The 23,129-nt window shown below is 42.4% G+C and overlaps 1 protein-coding gene across 1 annotated transcript; it reads right to left on the minus strand.

The window, feature by feature from the left end:
• Nucleotides 1–3,088: 3,088 nt before the first annotated feature.
• On the minus strand, nt 3,089–21,181 carry Slc67a2 (solute carrier family 67 member 2). The gene is made up of 6 exons (XM_026408618.2): nt 20,993–21,181; nt 17,123–17,210; nt 15,866–15,909; nt 11,320–11,449; nt 8,535–8,744; nt 3,089–4,579 (listed from the first exon to the last, which is right to left on the minus strand). The coding sequence occupies exons 1-6, from the start codon at nt 21,155–21,157 to the stop codon at nt 3,789–3,791; spliced, it is 1,428 nt and encodes a 475-aa protein (XP_026264403.1). The 5' UTR covers nt 21,158–21,181; the 3' UTR covers nt 3,089–3,788.
• Between the last annotated feature and the right edge of the window lie 1,948 nt (nt 21,182–23,129).

The raw sequence follows: 23,129 nt of genomic DNA on the forward strand, positions 1-23,129 counted from the left end.
AACCATTTCTTACAATGTATTCAACAAAGAAAGCCAGTTTTATTTTAATTTTTTTTCATAGAAAGCTATCTATAAAATGTGTGGTGAATTTAGAGATTTGGGTAAAAGCAGAGATCCAAAATAAAAAATGTTTAAAAATAGGCGCTATGTATCTGCTTCATTAGAAACAAATGCTACCTCAAATTACCCTACTTAACAGCCATCAGTATAAATTTCAGAATACATATATTATTTCATATTACCATAGGGTTGTAAAAGCCCAAGTCTTATTACTGTTAGGCTGTGTTTTAGCATACTGGAGATTAGATTTTTCAAGCACTTTGGGACCCTGAATTTTAAATAAATATATAATCAGGATACAACAATGACTTCTAAAAATACAATTTATTATAATAGTATTTAATTACAATTTTAAAGGGATTTTATTGGCAAAATTATATAACTGGCATGCTCTTCAGGAAAAGAGAATTGGGCCTAACTGATTTTTCAACTTATTACCCTGTTTTAAGAAGAGTTACATCATCATAGATTTGGAGTCACTCATTTCAAAAACTTCTTAAAAGCATGTTGAAGTTAGCTTGGGAGGAACTGGGTGTGAAGAATCGCCCTGATGAGGTTTTTACTGAGTTTTCCAAATGAGCAGCTGTTTTCTGAATGAAGCTGCCCAAATTCGTGAAATATTCCTGAGCCTGGCCTGACTCTCTCTCCTGGTAAGTTTCTAAATCTTTCATAAAAGTGTCCTCAGGAAAAGATGCCAGACAGTCTTTTAAACATCTTCAGTGTTCCAGAGAACAAGTTCCTATAAATGCCCACACATGTTCTCTGCAGGTTAATGGAGACTCAACCACCAGCCTCTTTAACTTTGCCTAGAGCTCTGCCCAGACCAGACACTTGGGCGGCTCGGAGCACCACCTGGAATGGCCCTGCGGGCCCTCCTGCCCAGGAATCTGGTTCCCACAGGCTAGGGCATGCAGCCAGGCCAGAGAACCCGCGGTTTCAACCCCTTCTTTGGGCTCCAGGCATGACTCTTGCACACTTTCTTGTCTAGGCCACCCAAGGCAGCAAGAACACCCTGCTCCTTTTTTTTTTTTTCTTTTCTAACCACAGCTTGAACCAGAGCTTGAACCCTGTGTGCTTAACCCCTGAGCCACATCCCCAGGCTTTGTGTGTGTGTGTGTGTGTGTGTGTGTGTGTGTATTTTATTTAGAGACAGGGTCTTGCTGAGTTGCTTAGGGCCTCACAAAGTTGCTAAGGCTAGCTTTGAACTCACGATCCTCCTGCCTCAGCCTCTCAAGATGCTGGGATTATAGCACCCGGCTTCCTGTCTCTCACTAGGCCATGTCTACTGGAACTCCAAGCTCCAAGCCATCCTCCGCAGCATAATGTTGGAAAGGTCTCTGCTTCCTTCATAAACACCCAGGCAAGTTTAATATCTCTATGATTCCATAGAAAATTATTAAGTTGAACCACAGGAAAATATTTTTGACTTACAAAAAAAATTTCTTGTGACCCAAACTGATATTTTAGAGAGGATTATGGAAATTACCCAAGAAATTTTAAACAACATGAATGTTAGTTGAACAGATTTAATATCCCTGAGATTCATATTCCGTAAACAATATAAAAAGTGTTCATTACACCAGTGGTTTTCAAATTTTACTGTGCAAACAAATCAGCTAGGTATCTTGTCAAAATGGTCCCTGGGAGGTCTGTGCTGGGACCTCAGCATCTCCATGTCTAATAAACTCCCAGAGATGAGGAGGCAGCCAATTTCCAGACCACACTTTGAACAACAAGATGCTAGACTATGTAAGAGGAACTGGGAGGAAATATTTTCTAGGGGGAAAAAAATGAGCTTAACAAAAACTCAAATCACCAGCAGAGAATAACAACATTTCTCTATTCTGTAGAGTAAGATCAATCTTTGGTTTTCAATATTTTCATGTATCTGATTAGTTATAAAGCCTCATTAAGTTTTAGGTTTTGTTAAACTTCAAAATAAAGTGCTATAATTTAAAAAATTAAAAAATAAATGGCTGTATTTAAGAGCTTTTAAGAAACATTTCTGAGAATGAAGAAAAGCTAATCTTTTGGAGAAATCCTTGTGAATTACACTTCATTACATAAACCCTTATTATTTATTGTCCCATTAGTCTAATCTACATGACATTTAGTATGCTCCTTAAGGGCAAGGACATTTCATATATATTTTGGTCTCAAAAGCACTTAGCTCTTGTGTTACCATTTTAACACCTAATGAAAAGTGATTTTTCTTGAAGCCAGGTAAGAGAAAGGACAATCTTCAAACTAAAACATATTTTCAATTGTTATAAATATTTAGGGTCACACCATTCAAAATTTCTGAAACTATGGAAAATATTTTTCCAGTTTACAAACAATAAATATTCAAGTTATGAAAAATTAGTATATTAACATATTGTTTATAATTACATGTGTGTTAGGTTCAAAATAGGAATAATATCCTAATGGACTATTTAAAAGGATTAAAAGGAATGTGAACTTTGGCAGTATGAAGAAAAGTGGGGCGCCCCCAGTGATTTTTATTAGGAACCAATGTAACTGTACTGGGTGGCCTGCCCACCGCATGCCTTTCCTGCAAGTGTGCTCAGTTCTTGCTCAGGGTCCCTTTCCTGACCCCTTGAATGATGCTAACTAATAGCAGTTTAGAGAGGGCCCAGGTAAAGACACACCAGAACACTTCCCCGTAGGTCAACGGGCTCTTCCTGGGAATAGAACTGAACTGAAATACAGGAAATGATTTTTAATACAAACCCCATGGAGTCAAGTTACTCCAATATGGCATGACACCTGGCCCTTACTCTGCATGAGACATTCATCTTAAATGCATTCAAGTACTTTGATTTCACCGCCTAGCAGCACCAGAATGACATAATGTGACTGGGACACAGGCTTCTAGGAGCAGATTGTCATGGCTGAAGCCCAGGGGGATTTAGTCCCAATGAAGACAGGGAGCATCCTAGAGTACATTTGCTGTCAGGTGGGAGAGTGTAACACATGGTGAGTACAGTTTTAACAGTCGAAACTTAATTGGCCATTGATAAAAACATCCGGGTCTCAGGCTTTTACTTTAATGAAAGACAGTACGTCTCAGTGTGATCCTTCATCTAACGGCACGAGACATCACCAGTGGCATTTAAGACTGCAGATTTCTCAGTCTCATCGAGCCACAGAGTCTGTCCAGGGGTAAGGTCAGCATCTGGGTTTTAATCAACTCTGAGAAGTGAAAGCCTGGTTTTAATAAAGCAGCTTCTTCAACCTCTAGGACTTTGACAGCAGCAAAGCTCCCCCTTAGCTTATGGAATTTACCAGGAAGCCCATTTTCCAGGTGGTCTGCATGTGACTGTTGGCTGTCGCTGCACTGCTCAGTGAGGAGAAGACTGTGGCTTCCTCACTTTATCACTCACCATGTTCTGTTCTTCTACCATCATTTCCTTCTCTTGAGCTGGTAGTTTTTAGCTCAGGAGAAATTTAACCTCGTGGACCCAGATGAGAAGAGGTAAACACTGCATCTGGCCCCCAGGCAAAGGATCCCTCCAATCTTAACTCTCCTGCCTTCCATTGTGACTTCTGTTTGACTCAGGCACAGCCGCACAGCGCGGGGCCCACCTGGGAGCCCAACACCAGAGCCACCCACCAGGAAATGAGGTTCACTCACACCAGCCCCCCTCTCTGCAGAGCCCTTATTGATGGCCTTTGTTCCTGACTCTCAGACGCCACTCTGCTTCTTCGTGTGGTCCAGATCCACCCTATTCACGTTTTAATTTACCACTTCTACCACCTCCAGCACGAGATTTGTTTAGAGACATTATGAAAATAGCCACCAAGGCTAAAGCTGCCCCCAGAATGGGGGGACCACAAGGGCTGACCTCCTGGGCCACCCCCGAGAGGAGAGGGGCGATGATGCGGCCCACGGCTGTCACCGACTGCCCCATGCCAATGAGGGTGCCGCTGGCCTGGGCCCCGCCCATGGTCAGCTGGAGGTCTGTGATGCAGGTCCTGCCGATGCTGGTGGAGAAGGACAGGAGCGTGGAGGAGAGGACCACCACGCCCATGGTGTGGGCGGTGGAGTAGAGCAGCAGCAGGGTGCAGGTGAGCGCACTCGAGTGCAGCAGCACCGCATGGGAGTTGTGCTTGTACAGCCGCAGGATGGGCCCCAGGGCAAAGCCGGCCAGCGTCCCCAGGGCGCTGCTGTAACTGATGAGGTAGCCCGTGGTCTTGGGCCGCACCCCAAAGCGCTCCTCCAGGGCCAAGACAAAGTTGCTATAGTACAGCATGACAGCCAGCGCCATCAACAAGCGCACGAGGAATATGTCCCACATTTCGGAGAATATCAGGCTCCTCATGTCCCGCAAGGCCCACGTGACATCTTCCCAGGGCCACCGAGCAGTCCCTTTACTCTCTGAGGCCCCAGGAGTGGGGGCTGCTTCCGGCAGTTCATAGTCGGTCTCTCCCGGCAGCACAGGCTTCCTGCCCAATCTCAGGCCATTCTTTGTACCACTGAGTTTTGCTTCACTCCAAGGAAATAGCCAAACGAGACCTGTTCAAAGGGCATAAGACCTGTTAGCACAAACCCAAAGCACTGAGTTCCTACTCAGTGGCCTACTTCGTGGGCCACCCCTGGGCAGACAGCTTCAGAAACAAGACAATCCACACTGTCCAGTTCCCCTCCTCCCCAGCTGCACGCTGCCCCACTGCAGCTGTGTGAATCCCCACCCTCAGGGCATGCTACTGAGCCGGGGGCTGTGTGGTTGAGAAGCAAAGTTCATAAATTTAATCTTAATCCTCCTAAGAATACTTACAAAACTACCACTTTTTTTCTCCTTGGGGGTATAAGCTATTATAGTGATAGGTTATGAATCTGCACTTTCACTTGCAGTTTGTCCACCATTCTCACAGCTCCCCTGTGATGAGGGGATTCTAGAAATAGGTTCCTCACCTTCCACAAACCCCACCAAAGCTATACCATGAAACATCCACTTTCTCCCAAGCTCAAATATTGCATCATTTAATATCTAAACTTACAAATTTAAATTTATATTTAAATTCTTAACTTTCTTAACTAAGGGTGGGAGGGGTGCAGAGGGGCATGGGGGTGAAAAGGTGGTGGAATGAGGTGGACATCATGATCCTAGGCACATATGAGACTGCGTGTATAGTGCGACACCACATCCTGTATAACCAGAGAAATGAAAAGTTGTGCTGCAAGGTACAGTGAATCAAAATGCATTCTGCCATCATGTATACTTAATTAAAATAAATAAACTAATTTAAAAAAAAACTTTCTGAATCCCTGTCTATCATGTAGCCACATGCCCACGTATCTGTCGTCCATCCACTTATCCATCCATCTGAACATGCAGTACTTACGGAGTGCTTCCTAAGTGCTAAGCCCTGAGCTTGTTGATATATTAACATCGCTGGATGCAGAATATAAAATCCCTGTCCTCAAAGAACTGAAGCCTCCAAAACAGTTCACACAAGTAAACAGGCAATTAGATTGAAATGTAAAGGTCATGTTGCGGGGAGGCTCAGTCTGCTGTGTACAGTGACAAATCAATCTTGGCGTAGGTATAGGGAGACAGCTTGGCAGTACAGCCAAAGTCAGGGCCTCTGTGTGGTATCACAGGTCACACCTGCAAAATCTCAAGGGCTGCCATTCTCACAGAACACACTGCAGTTCTGACCACCATCATTAAGATAATCCTGCCCCTGCCATCAGGACTAGTGTGTTCAGATGCCAGAGTGTGAGTTCTTAACCAGAACAGAAGACATGGGGTACAGACACGAGAAAGGGTTTCTTGGGCAAAGTGGCAGATCTGAGCAAGGACGTGAGAAGCTGAGTAAAAGGGCCGAGCCAAACAACTAAAGTCACATGGGCAGGTGTGTCAGCCAGCTTTTCATTGTTGTGACTAAAATACCAGATAATTTTTAGAGGAGAAAAAGATTATCTGGGCCTCATGGTTTCAGAGGTTTCAGTTCATGATGGGACCACTCCATAGCTCTGGTGCTGAGGTGAGATGAGGCAGAACATCATGGTACAATAGCACGGCAGAGGAAGGCTGCTCAGCTCATGGGCACCCAGAAGCAAAAAGAGGTCAAAGTGCCAGGACAAGATATATCCCCCACAGGCACATCCCCAGTGACCTGCCACACTCTACCTATGGTTACCACCCAGTATGACATTCAAATTATTAATACAACATATAGATTAATCTACCGATTAGGGCACAGCCTTCATAATCTAATCATTTTGCCTCTAAATATTCCTGCATTAACACATGAACTTTTATTTATTTATTTATTTTTTTCAAGACACCTTATATACAAATCATAATAGCAGGAAAAGACTGCAAAACTAGAATGAGAAAACAGCAGTGAATCGTGTTTACTGCACTGGATGGGCAGAGCCCTCTGTGAGACTATCTGCTGTCTCGCCCAGTCCTTCTCCCACTCCTCTGCTGAACCCTTCATCAGCCCAGGTTAAATGTGGGACAAGTAAATCCTTATTGCTTTAAGCCATAGTGGTTGGGAACACCTGCAACTGAAGTATTCCTAACTGACCCATATCCATTCACAGGCTTTAAATAGGACAAAGTACTAACACTATCAATGGAAAATCTAAACTAGAACTCCATAATCATTTTTTGTTTATATGCTGACTCTGGACTTTGAATAATAACACATTCACAAACTGGCCCCACTACTGATCATGTACTTGAAGTCATTTTATCCAAATTTACCCAATCAGGCCTGCCCCCTGGCTGAGGTCATAGGTCAAGTTCCTGGCAGAAAACCATACATGATTCCTATGAGTACTAAGAGATTTAACTTCTGAACTTTACTTCCTGAATCTGATAGTTTAACCCAACATGGTTATCATTCAACATCATGCCCTGAGTGAGAAGATTCAGAAAGTTCTAGTAAAGTAGAATCTGAGTAAATACAATGGAAACTAAATAGCACAAATTATCTTGTTTATGTGGCTTTTTATCCAAGGATTGGCTGCAGCCCAGTCTTTTAGCCAAGATGGTGAAAAATGCTTTAGGCCACAAGCTCTGCAGCCAAGGACCACCCAGCCTGTGTCTCGCTTTGAATTTATTAAATGTTACTGAACATCTGCCATATGTTGGTCCATCCTGCATGGGGTAGCAGCAGTAAGCAGATCTGACAAAATAGCTGGCCTTGTGCAGTGTGCTAGCCAGAGGTGTGTGTTTGGGGGAGGGCGGTGGTGGGAGGAGGGAGAACAAATACAACACAAGCAGAACAATTTAATAAGAGAAGTGCTACAAAGAAAGCGCTATAAAGAAAACTGAGCTCTTTCAGGCAAAATGATTGGGAAGACCTAAGGCAGCAAATATTTGAGACCTGAATAATGGTGGGAAGAGAAAGCCAGTAATATATGGGAAGAACATGGCAGGTAGGGCAAGCCACCAGCATATACTGCTCTCCCCTGAAAGCCAGCCTGGTCAGCGTGAGGAGGACCAGGAACCAGTGGCCAGTGCTCAGAGGAGGTGCAGCCATGCAGGCTGCGTGAGGCAGCGCACTACCATGATGGACAGAAAGCCACAGTGGGGAAGGACTGAGGCGGGGATGGGGTACTCTTTCCTTTTAAAAAAAATACCATAATCTTATTAAATTTTTAATAAATTAGTTTAAAAATGTTTTCACTTAAACCACAACTAAGAGAGTATGCATCACACAGAAGAATGAAACTGAATGCTTCCCTTACACTAAACACAAAAATACACTCAAAACAGATTCAAGAGCCACATGATCCTGAAATTATACAACTCTCTGAGGAAAAAAGCTTCTTAAAATTAGCCTTAGTAAGATTTCTTGGAAATGACACAAAAAGCACAAGCAACAAAAGAATAAATAGAGAACTGTGACAATATCAAACCCAAAAGCTTCTGCACAGCAAAGGAAATAGACAGGAAAGTAAAAAGGCACAACCATGGCATGGACTTGAGGTTTGCAAACCCAATATCCAGTAGAGGAGTGATATCTAAAATGTGCAAAGTGCTCCCACAACTCAACAGCAAAAACAAACACCAAACCCAAACAAACCAAACAAAAAACCTGCTGAAAAAATGGGCAAAAGCAAAAAACCTGTATAGATATTTCTTTATAAAGAATGGCCAACAGGTACATGAAATATGTTCAACATCACTAAAGATCAGGGAAGTGCAAAACCAAACCACAAAAAAAGGGTTACCTCATTTCTGTTAAGAGGGTTATTTAAAAAAAAAAAAAAGAAAGAAAAAAAAAAGATAGCAAGAATTTGAAGGAAAGGGTCGTACATACTACTGGTGAGAATGTAAACTGGCGTAACCATCACAAATAATGATATGGAAGTTCTTCAAAATGACTTTAATTTTTAAACAAGTCTGCCTATTCCAACCAAACACAAATTTTAGGAGATAAAAGTAGGTAGACGCAGAGGCCGTACACATGAGTGATCAGTATAGTCTTGTGCTTAACCATCAACTTACCAGCATTGAGAAGGAAGACGGAAAAACAGATGAGGGCTGTGAGATAGAATCCACCGTCCAACTCCGTGAGATATCCCCCGACCATGGGGCCCAGGATGAAGCCCACGCCGGAGGCTGTATTGAACTGTCCCAGTACAAGTGGCCGTTCTTTCTCTGCAACCAGATCAGAGAGCAGAGCCCTGGAGATGGAGAGGGTGTGTTTAAAAATACCTGCAGGAGGACAAGAAACATGCTCTGTAACTTCTTCCAGACCCAAAGGATCTCCCTTGTGGTCCTGCACTTCACTTCTGTCCCAGATGGAGTCCTGACCTCTACTTTCTTTGAATCTCTAAGATCCACAGGTCCCAGCCCACAGTAACTGTACTGCTGGGCTGGCGTCACGACCATGGTAGGTCACCATGTCCGGCAGCAAGCCCCTGAACCCTCAGCTTCCCCGACTCCTGTCATGACATCCCAGCTTTTCTAGTTCTATGTTATCCATCTGCATATGCATATGGCGGCTTTCATGTAAAGCTATGGTTCTTGATTCATGTACTTACTGAATAAATATTACTGCAAGCCTACTAGACGTCCAGCACTGATCCTGACCCTGAGGATAAAGCCATGGACCAAAGCCAGGAGAAAAAATATGAAAGCTCTTCTTACAGTTCCGGAGTCTGGGTTTCCACTGGAGGGAACATAGAGTACACATTGGAAGGTGTAAAAGGCCATGGGCAGGAGCAGAGCAGGGAAGAGGACAGGGCAGAAGCCGAAAAATGGTGCACGTTCATCCACCCAATTCCAGCTGATTTCCACTAGCTAGAGTCATGGATTTGTTGACCAAACTACCTGAGAGTCGTGAGCTGATTCTGTACCTGCACAGTTCTGAGGATGTATTGGACTCTGTGTCCTCAGACACCCCCGTGTGCTGAACACACACACACTCTCATGGACATACAGTGGCTGTCAGTCTGTGGATCACACATGGCCACCAACAGTCAGCCTGAATCGCTTCTAACTGTGAGGTGACATGATGGCTTCTGATGAACTCCCCACAGGCAGCCTGATGGCTCTGGGCCCAGGTCGGCCTCAGAATTAGAGAGTGCATCTGCTGGGCACTCAATGTCTTCTGGAAACAAACCTATAAGTCCCTTTTAGAAATTGGGCAGGTTGAGTCTTTCTAGACTTGTTTTCTTTAATGTAAGGAAGGGCTGGGATGGAAGATGATTCCCAAGAGGTCTTATAGGAATTCTGTGATTTTAAAAAAATTATATCAATGTCAGATTCGCCTTACACATAGGAGGGAAGAGGACTGCAGAACAACCCCAAGAAAGGTTCTCTAGTCTTTTACAGGCCGAGAGGGGAAAAGCAGGTATCCATTTCAGGCACATTCAAAGTCAGTGACTCACTATTAGGATACAAAGATCTAAATCCTCAACAGACGACATAGTAGTACACTGGTGAAACTCTCTAGGGCTCCCTCCCCATTCATGACCACCAAACGGTATGGCAGTCACATGGGCCCTGAAGAAGAAATTTTTATGTATAGCTTCACTTGTTTGCAAAGATGACGATGTCCATATAATAGAGCTATCAACAGTTAACCAGGTTCGCTTCATGTTAAAGAGAAAAACATTTTAATCTTCCTTATAAATCTCCACCCATTTTGTAACAAATCCTGGTTCTCCTCCAACTTCCTCCTCAGCTTCTTTAGCTATGAACAGCTCGTGCCAGTGAGTGGGCAAAGGGAGCACGCTGTGAGAAACCACACGGCCAGCACTTCAAGAACACGGCACACTCAGCACCAGATGCACATGAACAAGCCATCAGTGGGAGTTTGTGTGCGCTGGGAGGGGTTTGTTAGGATTGTTCACCATGTTTGAGCTGAAACCTCAAGCACTTTTCTACAGTAAATGAAAAAACTGTGAATTTTAGAGTGTGAACTCAATAGACTTTTAGACTAAAGATGTGTGTTCCAGAAATGGTGTGAAAATTCCAAGTGAGCTGATCATCAGCTAAATGTTTAATGCCTCATCTGATGCTCTACTCCTTTGGGGTGTTAATTTAGACCAAGCAGTTTGACTGAATATGGGCAAATGTCCAGTTGTCAAGACCTGGGAACCAGAGTAGCAAAAACTGTCAGTGCTCTCACAGGTACAGGATGAAATAAACACTGAAACTCCAGTCTCCGGATGCTCCAGGAGAGAATAAGGACTTCCATAGTAACTATCACCCACCAGACACCAGCTGAATTTATGGATGGTGTTTCTAAGAATAGACAAAATATTTCAACGAATGCACAAACTAAAAGCTATTTCAAAATGTTAGAAATAGTCAAGACCAGTCCAGAAACAAAAAGACAACCCATGAGCTGTTACATCACAATCATAGCCTTATTCCCCAACAACCTCCAGATTTCTAGGAGGCTGCAGGAAACAGACTGAGGTAAATTTCCTGACTCCATTTGAAGTCAGAAAACCCAGTTATAAAACTAGAAGCTCACGGAGAGAGGAAGTCATCAGAGCACTGGCCAAAGACATTCTGCACATTGTTACTGACTGTTGAGAAGACACCAGGAAGTGGGCAGGTCAGGTGTAGTAGCACAGTGGTTACAGACTCTGAGGGGCTCTGGGATCTGTCACAAGATTGAAGCTAAGTACTCAATAATCAGCAGCTGTGATGATAGGGTTATTATTATCATTGCTGTTATCAAGGCCCTTTCTTTAGGTCAGCTCTAATCAAAGGGACAGGCTTTATGTACAGAGATTTATTTTGAATGAAGACACACTCATGGCCCAGCACTTACCCACAGGGACCCTAGCCAGGGCAAACAGGAAGACATTGGTGGCCATCCCAAGGAGGAGATAACCCAGGGCACTTAGCAGAATGCACACCAGCAAGGAGGATCGTCTTCCCACCACATCACTCCAGCAACCCTGAAGAAAGCAAGAAAAGATCCACAGTAATGATCACCACTGTGACAATGCCCAGGACAGTGTGACCCCCGAAAATCAAGTCAGAGAACCTGGTTTGAGGGCCTCAGATGTTCAGGTCTACTACGCTATTGGCCAGGTTAAGTTACTTCCTCTGGCCCTCCCACAAGGGTAGTGAAAAAAATATATATCTATCTATCCTTGTGGATTTTACAGGATATATTTTTATATATCCACAAGGGATAGATATTGGGAATCAAACCCAGGGACTCTTTATCACTGAGCTAAAAAGTAAAGAAATATACTTTTCTTTATCTAAAAATTGAAGCCTAATGATCTGGTAACTGAGAATTATCTGAAGAAAGGGTGAAACATCATTTACAAAGCCCCATTTTTAAATTTATTCTCATTATATTATGCAACTAAACTCCTCAGAGATAGTATCCATGTCTAAAAATTTACAATATACTGAAAAACAAAATGAAGAACAGAAATCTACATGATCCCAAATCTATGTACGGTATATTTCTTTTAAGAAAATGGTCTGTAGAACTCCATTTTATAACTTCCATTTTTATTATTTGGACATCATTGCATGTCATTAAAAATTTGCCATTGTTACCATCTGAAGGGGTGGATATTGGAAATTGAACCCAGGGGCTCTTTATCATTGAGCTATATCTCCAGCCCTTTTTATTTTTATTGTTCTAAATTTTGAGACAGGGTCTTATTAAGTTGTTTAGGGCCTCTTAAGTCTTTGAAGCTGTCCTTAAGTTTGTGAACCTCCCCGCTCAGCCTTCCAAGTCACTGGGATCACATGTTCTCATTTTTAATCATATTCCACATCCCACTATGTGCCTATGTTTACTTAACTAATCTACTCTTTGTTAGACTTTCGGTTCTTTTCAATTTGTCAGCAAAATAAATAATGCTACAAGAGGCACCTCATAGCAAACATCCCTGAAAATGTCCTTAGAATAAAGTTCCAGCACTAGAATTGTTAGGTTAAAAGATAGGCATATTTTCAGGTATCTGATATACACTGACAAATCACTTCCTTGAAAGATCAATATCCCACATTGGTTTGCGTGTCTCTGTTCCCCATGTTCCAACATTGTATACTGTCAATGAAAAAAATTTGCAAATTTGTTAAGTGGCATCTTCTCCCTGTTATTTTACTTTTTTCCTCCATATGAGATGAATTCTGTATGGGTACCATCTGCATTTTCTCCTGAGAAGCTAGCACTGCAGTGTGTTTGCATCTCACATCCACCTCAGAGTCCTGACAGGTATGGGCTCCCCACTGTGCCATTCTTTATGTAAGGACATTTGCTGAGACCACAAGGAGGGCCAGGAGGAGGCTTGCCCAGTAGGGAACTAGAAGGTTGGTGGTAACCAGCTGGACCTCCCAGTGCCTCTGCGGGAGGAAAGCAGAGCTCATGGGGAACAGGAGCTGAGAAGCACACAAGAAGGTACTAAGCAAGCGGAGGCCAGCAGGAAAGAAACAGGCACAGAGAGGCTGCCTCAAGTCCTGCTGTTCCCTGGGGTGGATCATAGGTGGAAAGAGAGCAGCAAGGTACGTGGGGCTCTAGGCCACCTTTCTAGCTCATCTTTACTTGAATAGTCTCTGTTCCTCAGCAACACATCCAGCTAAAAGAACAGCCCTCACTTGAAAGCAGACAGCCCTGCTTATGAAGATGCACTGGATGTTACCAGGTAAGGCTCTGAGAAGGTTCTTCAGAGGTGGCTGGTTGGCCTTTTGTTCTTTCCTCATTCCCTTCTCCCTGCTCAGACACTTTCCACCACGAGGGAGGCTGAGCAGCCACTCAAGGATGGTAGAAGAGGAAGATAGCAGGGGTCTGGGCCTTTGGTGGCAATTCAGACACCTGAAGTGGATGCTCAGATTGGGGCACTGAGCTTCACTTTTTGTCTTCACACCGTGGAAAGTGCTCTGCTACTAGCAGACAGACATAGCCTGACAAATAACACCCCGTAAACCACGGCACTGACCCATTCTATACACCAAGGTTCGGGGTGAAGTTCTGTTTGAAGGAAAACTGTCTTAAAATAAAATTTGCCAGATACTGTGATAGCAATGGAGCATCATCTGAGACGGGTCAAGGACTGGATTGCTGGGCCTGTGAAGCTCCCCGGATGAGCCTTGCTTCTTGAGCAATACACAGGTCTTCATCAGTCCTGCCTAGGAGGTGAACGAGACCACATCCACCCCTCTGATAAACACAGGACCTCAGCTTGCCTCTCTTGGCCAGAAGCCAGCCACAACTGCTGATTCCCTGTCCCCATTTTTATTTATATGCTTATCTTTAAGGATTTAAAAGATCTCATTGCACAAGTATATAACCTGTCCTAAAATTTCTCTATGAAACATTCTGAGGGCAAATCCTCCAAATATGCCATCCTTTTACAAGTGCCATCAATCTTCTCCCCAACATACATTTCAATGGATTTTAGAAATTTCCCCCTCCCTTCAGATTGTGGATCACTGGCCTCCTGAATTCAGGAGAAATCTGAACTTTTGATTCAGGTTCTCTGGCCTCCTTGCAGCTAACATTGCACTGGTATAACCTGGTGATGGGCCGCAGGACCAAGTTATCTGGGTTCAATTCTGAATTTTGGACATATTAATTATTTTCTCTAAGAATCAGTTTCTTCATTTATAAAAAAGGAATAAATTCTACCTCAGATAATTTTCCCCTCTCAACACTATGTGCTTAATATAAAATGATCACTAAAGACCAACAATGACCCTCCATGCTGGTTATTATGAACATTAAACAATGTTCTCAGAACAGGACTTGATACATTTATATATAACCACATATACAATTACGTATACATAAAATTTAATAAATGCTAGTCATAAAATATGTACTATAAAAGTATTGGTTAAAAAAGAAATTTTAATTAGGTGTTTCTCTGACAAATTTTTAAGAAAAGTTTTCATTAAATTCTAGCTATATGTGAAGAGTGCTTTGTAGCTATATGTGTAAGTGCTTTGTAAAACAATCGACTTGAATAAGTGGGCAGGGTCATAGTTAGCAGTAAAAATTCACATTTACAAAATGCTAACCATGTGTCAAGTCCTCCAATAAGTGCTAGTGACAACAGTCAAACAATTACAACCAGTCTTTATCTCCAGGAGGCCAGAGTGCACCAGGACAGAGGTGGGAGACATGCACCTTGGCCTCACGCTGGAATAGACACACATAACCAAAACTTTGGGAGGTGTTTACTAAGATATAGCCCAAATTCCACTGTCACAAGAGTATGAAAGGTGACATTCTGACTGATAAGTAAGTGCCTGTCTAATTTCAGGCATCTATTTCTATATCACTAAGGCAATGGCAGGTGACATCAGGACATTAGGAGCCTCGAGACTGGTGGATGATTCAAATTATTTAAACTCTAATGAGTCTTAATTTTTAATATAAAATGAAGATACCAACTACTTTGCTGGGTTGTTAAAAAGTTTAAATGAGAATAAAACTATGATTGTTACACAGTTAAATGAAGAAAAAATTTCCATCAAAAGCAAAGATCAATAAGGGAGTAGCTGTTATTTAAAATTTCATCATGGAATCCAACTGAATTTCTTTTAAAAAAATACACATATATACATATACATATATATGTATATTAACATATGCATATTAAAAACTCAAGGAAACAACTATTGGGATACATAAATGCAGAATATCTTTATCTTTCTTCTAAACATGTGAACATCAGGCCAGCTATTCAGACCAGTCACTGATGATCAATCCATGAGACTAAACTGATCATTCTATGGATCACTGGACCATGAGGTCCCAAAATCAGAGTGGCCACAGTAGAATACACCAGGGAGAGAGAAGGGGAATTCTCTGAATTTCAAATTATTGACTGGTCAAAAGCAGAGTGACAGGATTGCCTCTGGATCATTCCACACACGTGGGCAGATTAAAACCAACCAACCACTCCAAATGGCTTCTGTCGATTCACTTAAGTCTTGTAATAATAAGACTCTTAGTTCAACTTAAACAGCCCCAAACAGAATCCTAGAAATCCAAACAGATTAAACGAAACAATAAAAATTGTCAATACTTTTGTTTACATTTTTTTCAGTAAAAACGTAGCAGGGACTTATAGAAAAAGCAGATTACAATCTCATCCCAGATCTACCACTGACCCAGTGTGTCTCCCAGAACAAGCCACCTGAGCCCTTTAGTTCTGCGCCTTCTCACAGGCCAAATAAAAAGAATGCATAACGAAAGGATCCTACTTAATCTAACAACACCGCACATTGCAACCATCTGCAAACCTACTTTTGTAAACCTTAAGCACTCAATCTAAGATAGATGACCCTCAGAAGCATACGCTATGATCTTGAGATGAGCTGCCGGATGGAAGATAACTTACCACCAATGTGCTAGAAAAGAGCTGCAAAATGCCATAGGAGGAACCTACAAAACAAAAAACAAATAAGAACATAAGCAAAATTCCCTAGATCTGGCCCAGAAATAATTTAATGGAGGGACAATTTCAGAGAAATTAACAGAAAAGCATGAGGACTGTTTTTAGTAAAGGAGATTGTCCCATATAGTTTTCTTAGTTGGAAAAAGACAATGACATAAGGCTTTTAGGATAAAATTGAGAAAAGCAGAAGAGAGAATATAGACAGGGGCTGACTTCAAAAACCCTGAAAGACCAGTACTTTTTTGTATGTGAGAACTGGGTGGCTCCGACACAAGAACTTGCATGGTGAGTACTCAAGGGAACAGAAATATGAATTCTAGAGAAATCCTACTCGGTCTTAAAATTTTAACAATGACTCATACATCTCTAACATTTTACAGTCTTACAAAGTGCTTTAATTTTATAAGGAAGTTATAGAGGTTCTTTTTTTGTTTTGTTTTAAACTCCATTATCATGTTACTTGTTCCTTCTGTTTTTCCTAAAAATCTTCAGAAGTCTAGGTGATCCAATATAATTCAAAGTGTGTTTCTCAAAGAAAATACCAATCATGGTATGGATCAGGATTTTAATAAAGATTATTTACAAAATTCTCTCAAAACATTTGCTTTCTAGCTTGTGAATGCTTAAGTGCTGTTGGTCTTAAGGATTTTCTTGTTCATCAGCATAGTCTTAAACCCTGCTAAGTTCTGACTCTTTCATTAATCAATCACTTCTGGATAGAATTTTTACATTGCACAGGCAGAGAAACCCCATCTAAGAAGTACTGGTAGTACTGCAGAGAGGTTGCAACTGATTTACCAAGGCTCATCCAAGCCCATCCCCACAGATGTGACTTCTGTAGACTCTCTCTGATCTCTCAAATGAGATTATAGGCTCCTGTAGGCAAGAGTTCATTTCTATCCTTTAACAGAGACAGATCCCTAGACAGGCTATACCAGTATACTGGTTGCACCAGTGGTGGTATGGGATATAGGGTCAGCACTCCAACTTCAAAGTCATTCTAAAAATGGGTACTCCAGGAAAAGATGAATTATGTTTGCTTCAGGATTATATTTTAAATATTCAGAAAATTCATTTTCTCTCATTTCTCATTTACCTTGTTTGGATTCTATCTGGCTGTAAGACTGAGATATTTTCAGGTACTAAGTTCAGAGGATTTCAAATCCAGTGCTTTGTAAATGAGCACCAGTAACCACCCACCTACTATTCCAGCTACTGCAGGACTTGCTCCAAGGGACTTGACATGAAGGCTCAATAAAGGAACAACCATGCTGACACCAAATAAATCCTAAGAAAGCAAACACAGATTGAAGTCAGTACTGAAATCTACCAGTTTTTTAAGTGTTGATCTTAAAATTATAAACAGATTTTAAAAATAAATCCAACATCTAAACTTCTAACATTCAAGATATCAAAGCTTCCACAGTATGCCATATTAATCAGTTGAAGTTAGGATGAAATCCTAATAAAACGTGTTATAACAGCTGTCAGGTGTAAAAGCCTGACCTAGGATCGATTTTTAACATCACCTTGTTTGTAGTTGACCCTTAACATTCAAGGAGGATGTGTAACAGAATTTTCTCAAATAAAAACAACAAGCAAATGAAAAACCCACAATGTTCTATGGAAGATGAAGGAGAGGAGGGAGGGATGATTAGTATTTATTGGTGAAGCAGCACTTCATTAAAAATTAGAATGTACTTGTGCAGGTAGAAAAAGCAGCAAATATGCTAGAACCTGCAGTTTATCTTCATAAGGTAACACATGAAAAGAAATTCTAAGGATAGCAGGAAGGAGAGAGAAGCATATTGGGAAGGGTGATGTTTTGCAGTCAAGTCACAAAAAGTGCATGGGTGGATGGGTGGGAAAGACAGCTTTCAATTCCAGCTTGGGCCCGTAGTGAACCTGTGCCCTAGAAACGCTACTTACTGCTACCACACTCCAGTGCTGTCTTCTGTGAAGAATGGATCTAATTCCTGCCTGGTAAAACCACCATGAGTATTAAGTGGCACAATGGCCGAGGAAGGTCTCACACAAAAGAGAGGTTCAAATCCATCTCCTTTCTTGAGTTCTGAGGATAACTATGTCCCTGCTGGGTATTTGGAGTTACTAGGAAGATTTAATTTTCCTTTAAGTTTTGCTCTCATTTCACTTGGTTACCTTCTACAACTGGCTTAGGGGAAGAATAACAATGTATACATCATACTTTTTATAAAGCCTGAATTCCCTTTTCTACACACCTGGTTAAATTGAAAGAATACACACACACACACACACACACACACAAATATTTTGTTTAGGCCCAGAGCTAATATTTGAGCTTCTGGTAGCTGTGCATTCACATAATAAGAGAAGTATGAATGTCCACATATACTTCAAAGGTTCTATTTCATGGTTACATCTTTAGATAGCCATATACCAAATATCTAGTATTCTTAGCTCATAAATGTATACTTCCAAAACTATGGCTTATCAAGTCAATTTTATAATTACTTAAACTTTTTTTTAAAGGCTGCATCAATTTCTTTAGGGCTTTTCTATCAGTTCTGTCTCATCAGTCTTCTGATATTTCTATCTCTTTCTGTCATGCTGGATCAACCAGCTATTGAGCATTCTGGATATTTCAGAAAAAGATACTCAATTGCCCAATAAGATTTTTTTTTCCCCAGAAAGTGTCCCAGTATTGTGTCATTTAATATTCAAATGGTTAAAGATGGGAGAGAAATATTTATGTCACAGGCCAAGATCAATGGAAGGTAAATATGAAAATACAGATTCAGAAGCAATAGCTGATGCTTAGTATTATTTTAGTACTATGCAAGTCTGAAAAAGTCTATCTTTTCCTAAGGAGCCCGGCTGCTGGCTCTTTCAGGAAGTCCTATTCTAAATCTGCTATCTCCTTTACTATAAAAGACAAGTCCTCTCTTCTTCTGAATCCATAGCTTCCCAAAACACCATCTTTGAAGGTACATTGCATTTGGCAACTGATCATATGCTTGTAATCGTTTATAAGAAAGTCAGGTCAGATGGGGTCACCTAAGCCTTTCACTGAACATGAATATCTCTCAATGAAAACTGATGAATACATGAAAAAATTTGGCACCTTTTTCAAGGTAGGAACTCCTTCCTATTTCTTTGTTGGTGGACTACCACATCAAAAGTGAATTCTCATTTGCTAAAAGCTAATGAAACAGTAGATATCTCACCAGGGTTCTGGAGGAAAGACAGGATTAAAATCATATATCTTAATATCTTAGATTCCTAACCAACAAAGGCCTATCAGGTCATCTTAGTTTTCTTTTTAAAATAAGTTAAAACATGAGAGTACAGGTAAGAGCTAAAATAGAACATTCTGACATATATTTCTAATCTTGTTCCCTTTGTCTCCCAATCAGAAACCATTTTTTTTTTCCAGGAGTCTTAGGCATTCTTACATATCTAAACATATCAAGAATAATAATTTGTATAGGATATTCCTTAATCTACCTAGCAAAGGAGCATTAGATCCTTCAAAGATAGACAAAGCTGCATATATTTTAATTGTTTACAACATTTTCCACCAAACAGAGAAAAAAAAATCTCTCTCTACTCTTGGTTTTCTGGAAATTTTGCATTTTCCCCTGAAGATATTAGGCATCTAATGATTTTTTTTTCCAAAACATCATTAAAATCACAAAATTTTACATCATGCTTTCTAGATTATATTCGCCATCACACATAATATGGAAAATATATGAGAGGCTGTGAATATAGCAATCCATATTGGAAGGCTGAGCGGCATGAACGATCTTTGAAATGATTTGTTGTACTGTAAAGCTCAAATAACTATTGTGAATTCTAGGTAATGTTAGTTTCCAAAACCTTTTGAAAACAAATCTGGTTTCTGCGAGGGAGGGCTCAAATTTTCTTTCCATTTGGCAAAAGTGGTCCAGTTGGGCCATAATTGCTGGAAGTCCACATCACTTTTCAGAGGGTGGATGGCTTCACTAGTTTTGAATTCTGGGCAACTAGACTGAAATTAGGAAAAACACGTGCATCTTAAGACTGAATCAAGGAAAAAGATGAAAGGAAGAAGGGAGCTGGGCAGAAGGAGTGCCAGGCTCTGATGTCAAAGGCATGGAGCCTGAGAACATGACAGGCACAGGGTCTGCAATACTGATTGGAAGCCGAGAGATCTCCCTTATATACAATAAGTCAGACTTAGAAGGGGTTGGGGGGTGAGGAAGTGGATCAGGGCCACTGCAGTTATAGTGGTTGGGGACTACCAAGGAAAGCTTATGGGTAAGAATTTTAAGTTCTTTGGTGGCAGGAACTCCATATTACAATATTGGAGTTCCATGGCACCTACCACATGGCACATGTTCAAAAATTCCATAATACTAAATTAATGGATTTACCCTACCACACTCTAGGTTCTCCAAGTTTTCAAATCCACGGGGGAAATGACTATTTCTGGCCCCAACCTGCGAGCGGGCGCGCGCGCGCACACACACATCATAAAGAGAGGAAACCTGTGTTGTGCAATACAGAAACGTTTTGTCCAAAGGAAGAAGTGTAAGGTTCACGTGATTTGCATTTTCAAACATCAAGTCAACGGGGAGCCCGAAAGAAAATGTGCCTAATTCAGTCCAGGTGGGATCATCAACAGACTTTCCCTACCTACCCTGGTCGGCCGCAGCCGCTGCCCCAGCAGCAGCTGGCCTTTCCCCAGGTCGCTCTCAGACTTGAACCCCCAGGGTCACCCTCGAGAGCGGCTAGATCAATAAGACACATCGGAAGCTAGTTCTGGGGCTCTTAAAACGGCAGGGGGAGGTCAAGGGCGCCCAGGACCGGGTCCAACTGAAAGCAGGGAGGACAGCAGGCTGTGGGGCCAGATGCAGAGGGACGTGAGTGACGAGTGACAGGGACAATTGAGGTTTGAGAGGCAGGGAGGCAACTGAACAAGCAGATGGCAGGACCGCATCCCCGGCTGAGCTTTGCAAATCCCCGGAGCCTGAACACCGCGGAGCCTCGCTGGAGTCCCCGGCCCCTGACCCAGCCTACCTGGCCCCCAGCCCGGCTCGCACTCACCAGGAATCCCACCAGGTAGAGGCAGAGCAGGAAGCGGCGGGCTCGGACGTCGCCGGGGCCCGGAGGCCCCACCTTTGTCCCCGTCCTCGGCTCGGGCGGGGGCTCCCGGGTCGCCGAGGCCAGCCCCGACGCCGAGCCCAGGCCCCGGCGACCCCCCAGCTCCATAGGAGCGCAGGCTGCGAGTGCTGACGCCGCCGCCGCCGCCGCCGCCTGGCCCCGCCCCCGCCGCCGCCTGGCCCCGCCCCCGACGCGCCGACCCCGCCCCAGGCGGAAGTGGGCAGCGCGCCTGCGCACGACAGCGGAGCGGTGGGGGCTCGGTGGCCGGAGGCTCGACACTCGGCGGGTAGGGGTCCCAGGCTGGTCGAGAAATGGCGCGCCTCAGCGGGTTAGTTTTGTGTGGATTCCGAGAATGCTGTGTTTCCTCGGCCGCCCTGTCACTGAAAAGTGGGAGGGGATTTCCTGATTCTTCTGCTAGCTGGGGGTCGCTGTAGGTGCGGGCCAGCTCTGGCTTGAAGAGTCAGGATTCCCGTCCTTCGTTCACTGTGACAGGATAAGTTAATTCGGATCACCAAGCTTTGGTGTGCTTGTTGGAAACACCAGAGTTGTGGAAATCCTGCCTCTGATTATTGAGCACTTTCTCTGGTGCTCTGCCTTGGGAACAAGACAGCCATGGCCTCTGCCAGTCTCCTGGAGTGATAGTAATCACATAATAAACCAAATGAAAGAATTTAAAAAAAAATGTAGACATAGAATAAATAGAAATAAAAACCAAGGACATGGTAACAAATGATGTAAGGCACGGCCTTGATGTGGGGGCTCATGAAGTAGGGAGTGAACTGCTTTAGAAAGGCAGTTTGGAGGAGGGCACTGAAACTGAGTTGCAAAGAGAGATTTATGATCGAAATTTTCTGAAGAAACTGAGAGGTCAGAGAGGTAGGCAAGGTCGAAGATCACTGAGGACCTAAATGTCGTGTCAGAGTGAGAGGAAGTGGACAGTGAGTGGTGGGAACATGAGGTTAAGGGAGTAATTCTATAAACTGGGCCCATTGTGCTAACCTTCTCTTTCCTTTTTAAGAAGCAATTTACCTGCATCCCTGCCTGGCTTAGGTTGATGGGATTTGTTACCTTCCTCATCAAACTACCAGTCATCTGCAAGAGAAATGCAGGCCCCAAATGCTGATATGAAGAGCACAAATTATACTGAATTGGGAGATTTTGTGACTGTTGTGTAGACTGGAATCTGGAAGTCAGGATGATAAGGATAATTCCTCTTAAGCACAAAATCTGTAAGAACAGGTTTCAATTAGAACAAGTCAACATGGACCAAAGTGATCTAGAGGTACCATGTGCAACTAGCTTGGAAGGTTGATATCATCCTACCGTCAGTCAAAAGTCAAGATGTGATCCTCAGCAGGACTGTCTGGAAACTTCCCTGTGACCCCTCCTCACCCACCCATTAAAGGAGGGCAAGAGAGACTTACTTCCTCTGCTTCTGAAAGAACCCACTCTCTCCCTTGAGAGTGTCCCCTTTTCCCCTTTCCTATTCCCTCTAATAAACATATACTTATTACTCTGAGTGACATGTGGGAAATCTTTCTGGAATGATGGCAACAATCAGGGATTGAAGAAGGGGTCTCCTCAGTTACATAGCAGGCCCCAGCCCTATAACTAGAGCCTTGGAGTTTCTGAGTGCAATGTGAAAAAATTAAATGGATGCATGATACAATATAGTGTGTATAAACCCCTAAGGGCAGTGCCTGACACATGTTAAGTACCTCATAAATATTAACTATGGTTAGGAGCCTCTCTTTTATTCAGCAACTCAGTTTATTCCTTATTTCTCTCATTCTGATATCAAGAAGAGTCTTGAGATTTTACCAAAATTTTCTCAAAATCCCATTTTAATTGGGTCTATGGCTGAATTCTGAGATCTGATAAATTCAATCTTTCAGTGTTTCTCAGGGAAAAGTAAGGGATCTGTTTAGGGAAGGATGTGATACCAAAAGTTAGAATGAAGACATCTGACTGGATCCAAATGAAACTGTTGGTCTTTAACTCCTCAATCTCCTGAATCTCATTTGTCGGTAGCTGTAGTTCACTTTCCTGAATCTGAGGAAACTAGTCTTTTTTTTTTTTT

This window comes from Urocitellus parryii, chromosome 12, assembly GCF_045843805.1.
Source record: "Urocitellus parryii isolate mUroPar1 chromosome 12, mUroPar1.hap1, whole genome shotgun sequence".
In the NCBI taxonomy this organism is placed as follows: domain Eukaryota; kingdom Metazoa; phylum Chordata; class Mammalia; order Rodentia; family Sciuridae; genus Urocitellus; species Urocitellus parryii.

What these genes read in the sequence shown, in the direction of transcription:
- Slc67a2 (XM_026408618.2), bottom strand. Translation starts at nt 21,157, where the DNA reads ATGGAGCTGGGGGGTCGCCGGGGCCTGGGCTCGGCGTCGGGGCTGGCC. An exon ending in TCTACCTGGTGGGATTCCTG is followed by an intron (nt 17,211 to 20,992) that starts GTGAGTGCGAGC and finishes TTGCTTTCTTAG; the next exon opens with GATTTATTTGGTGTCAGCAT. An exon ending in CCTGGCTAGGGTCCCTGTGG is followed by an intron (nt 8,745 to 11,319) that starts GTAAGTGCTGGG and finishes GTCCTCCTGCAG; the next exon opens with GTATTTTTAAACACACCCTC.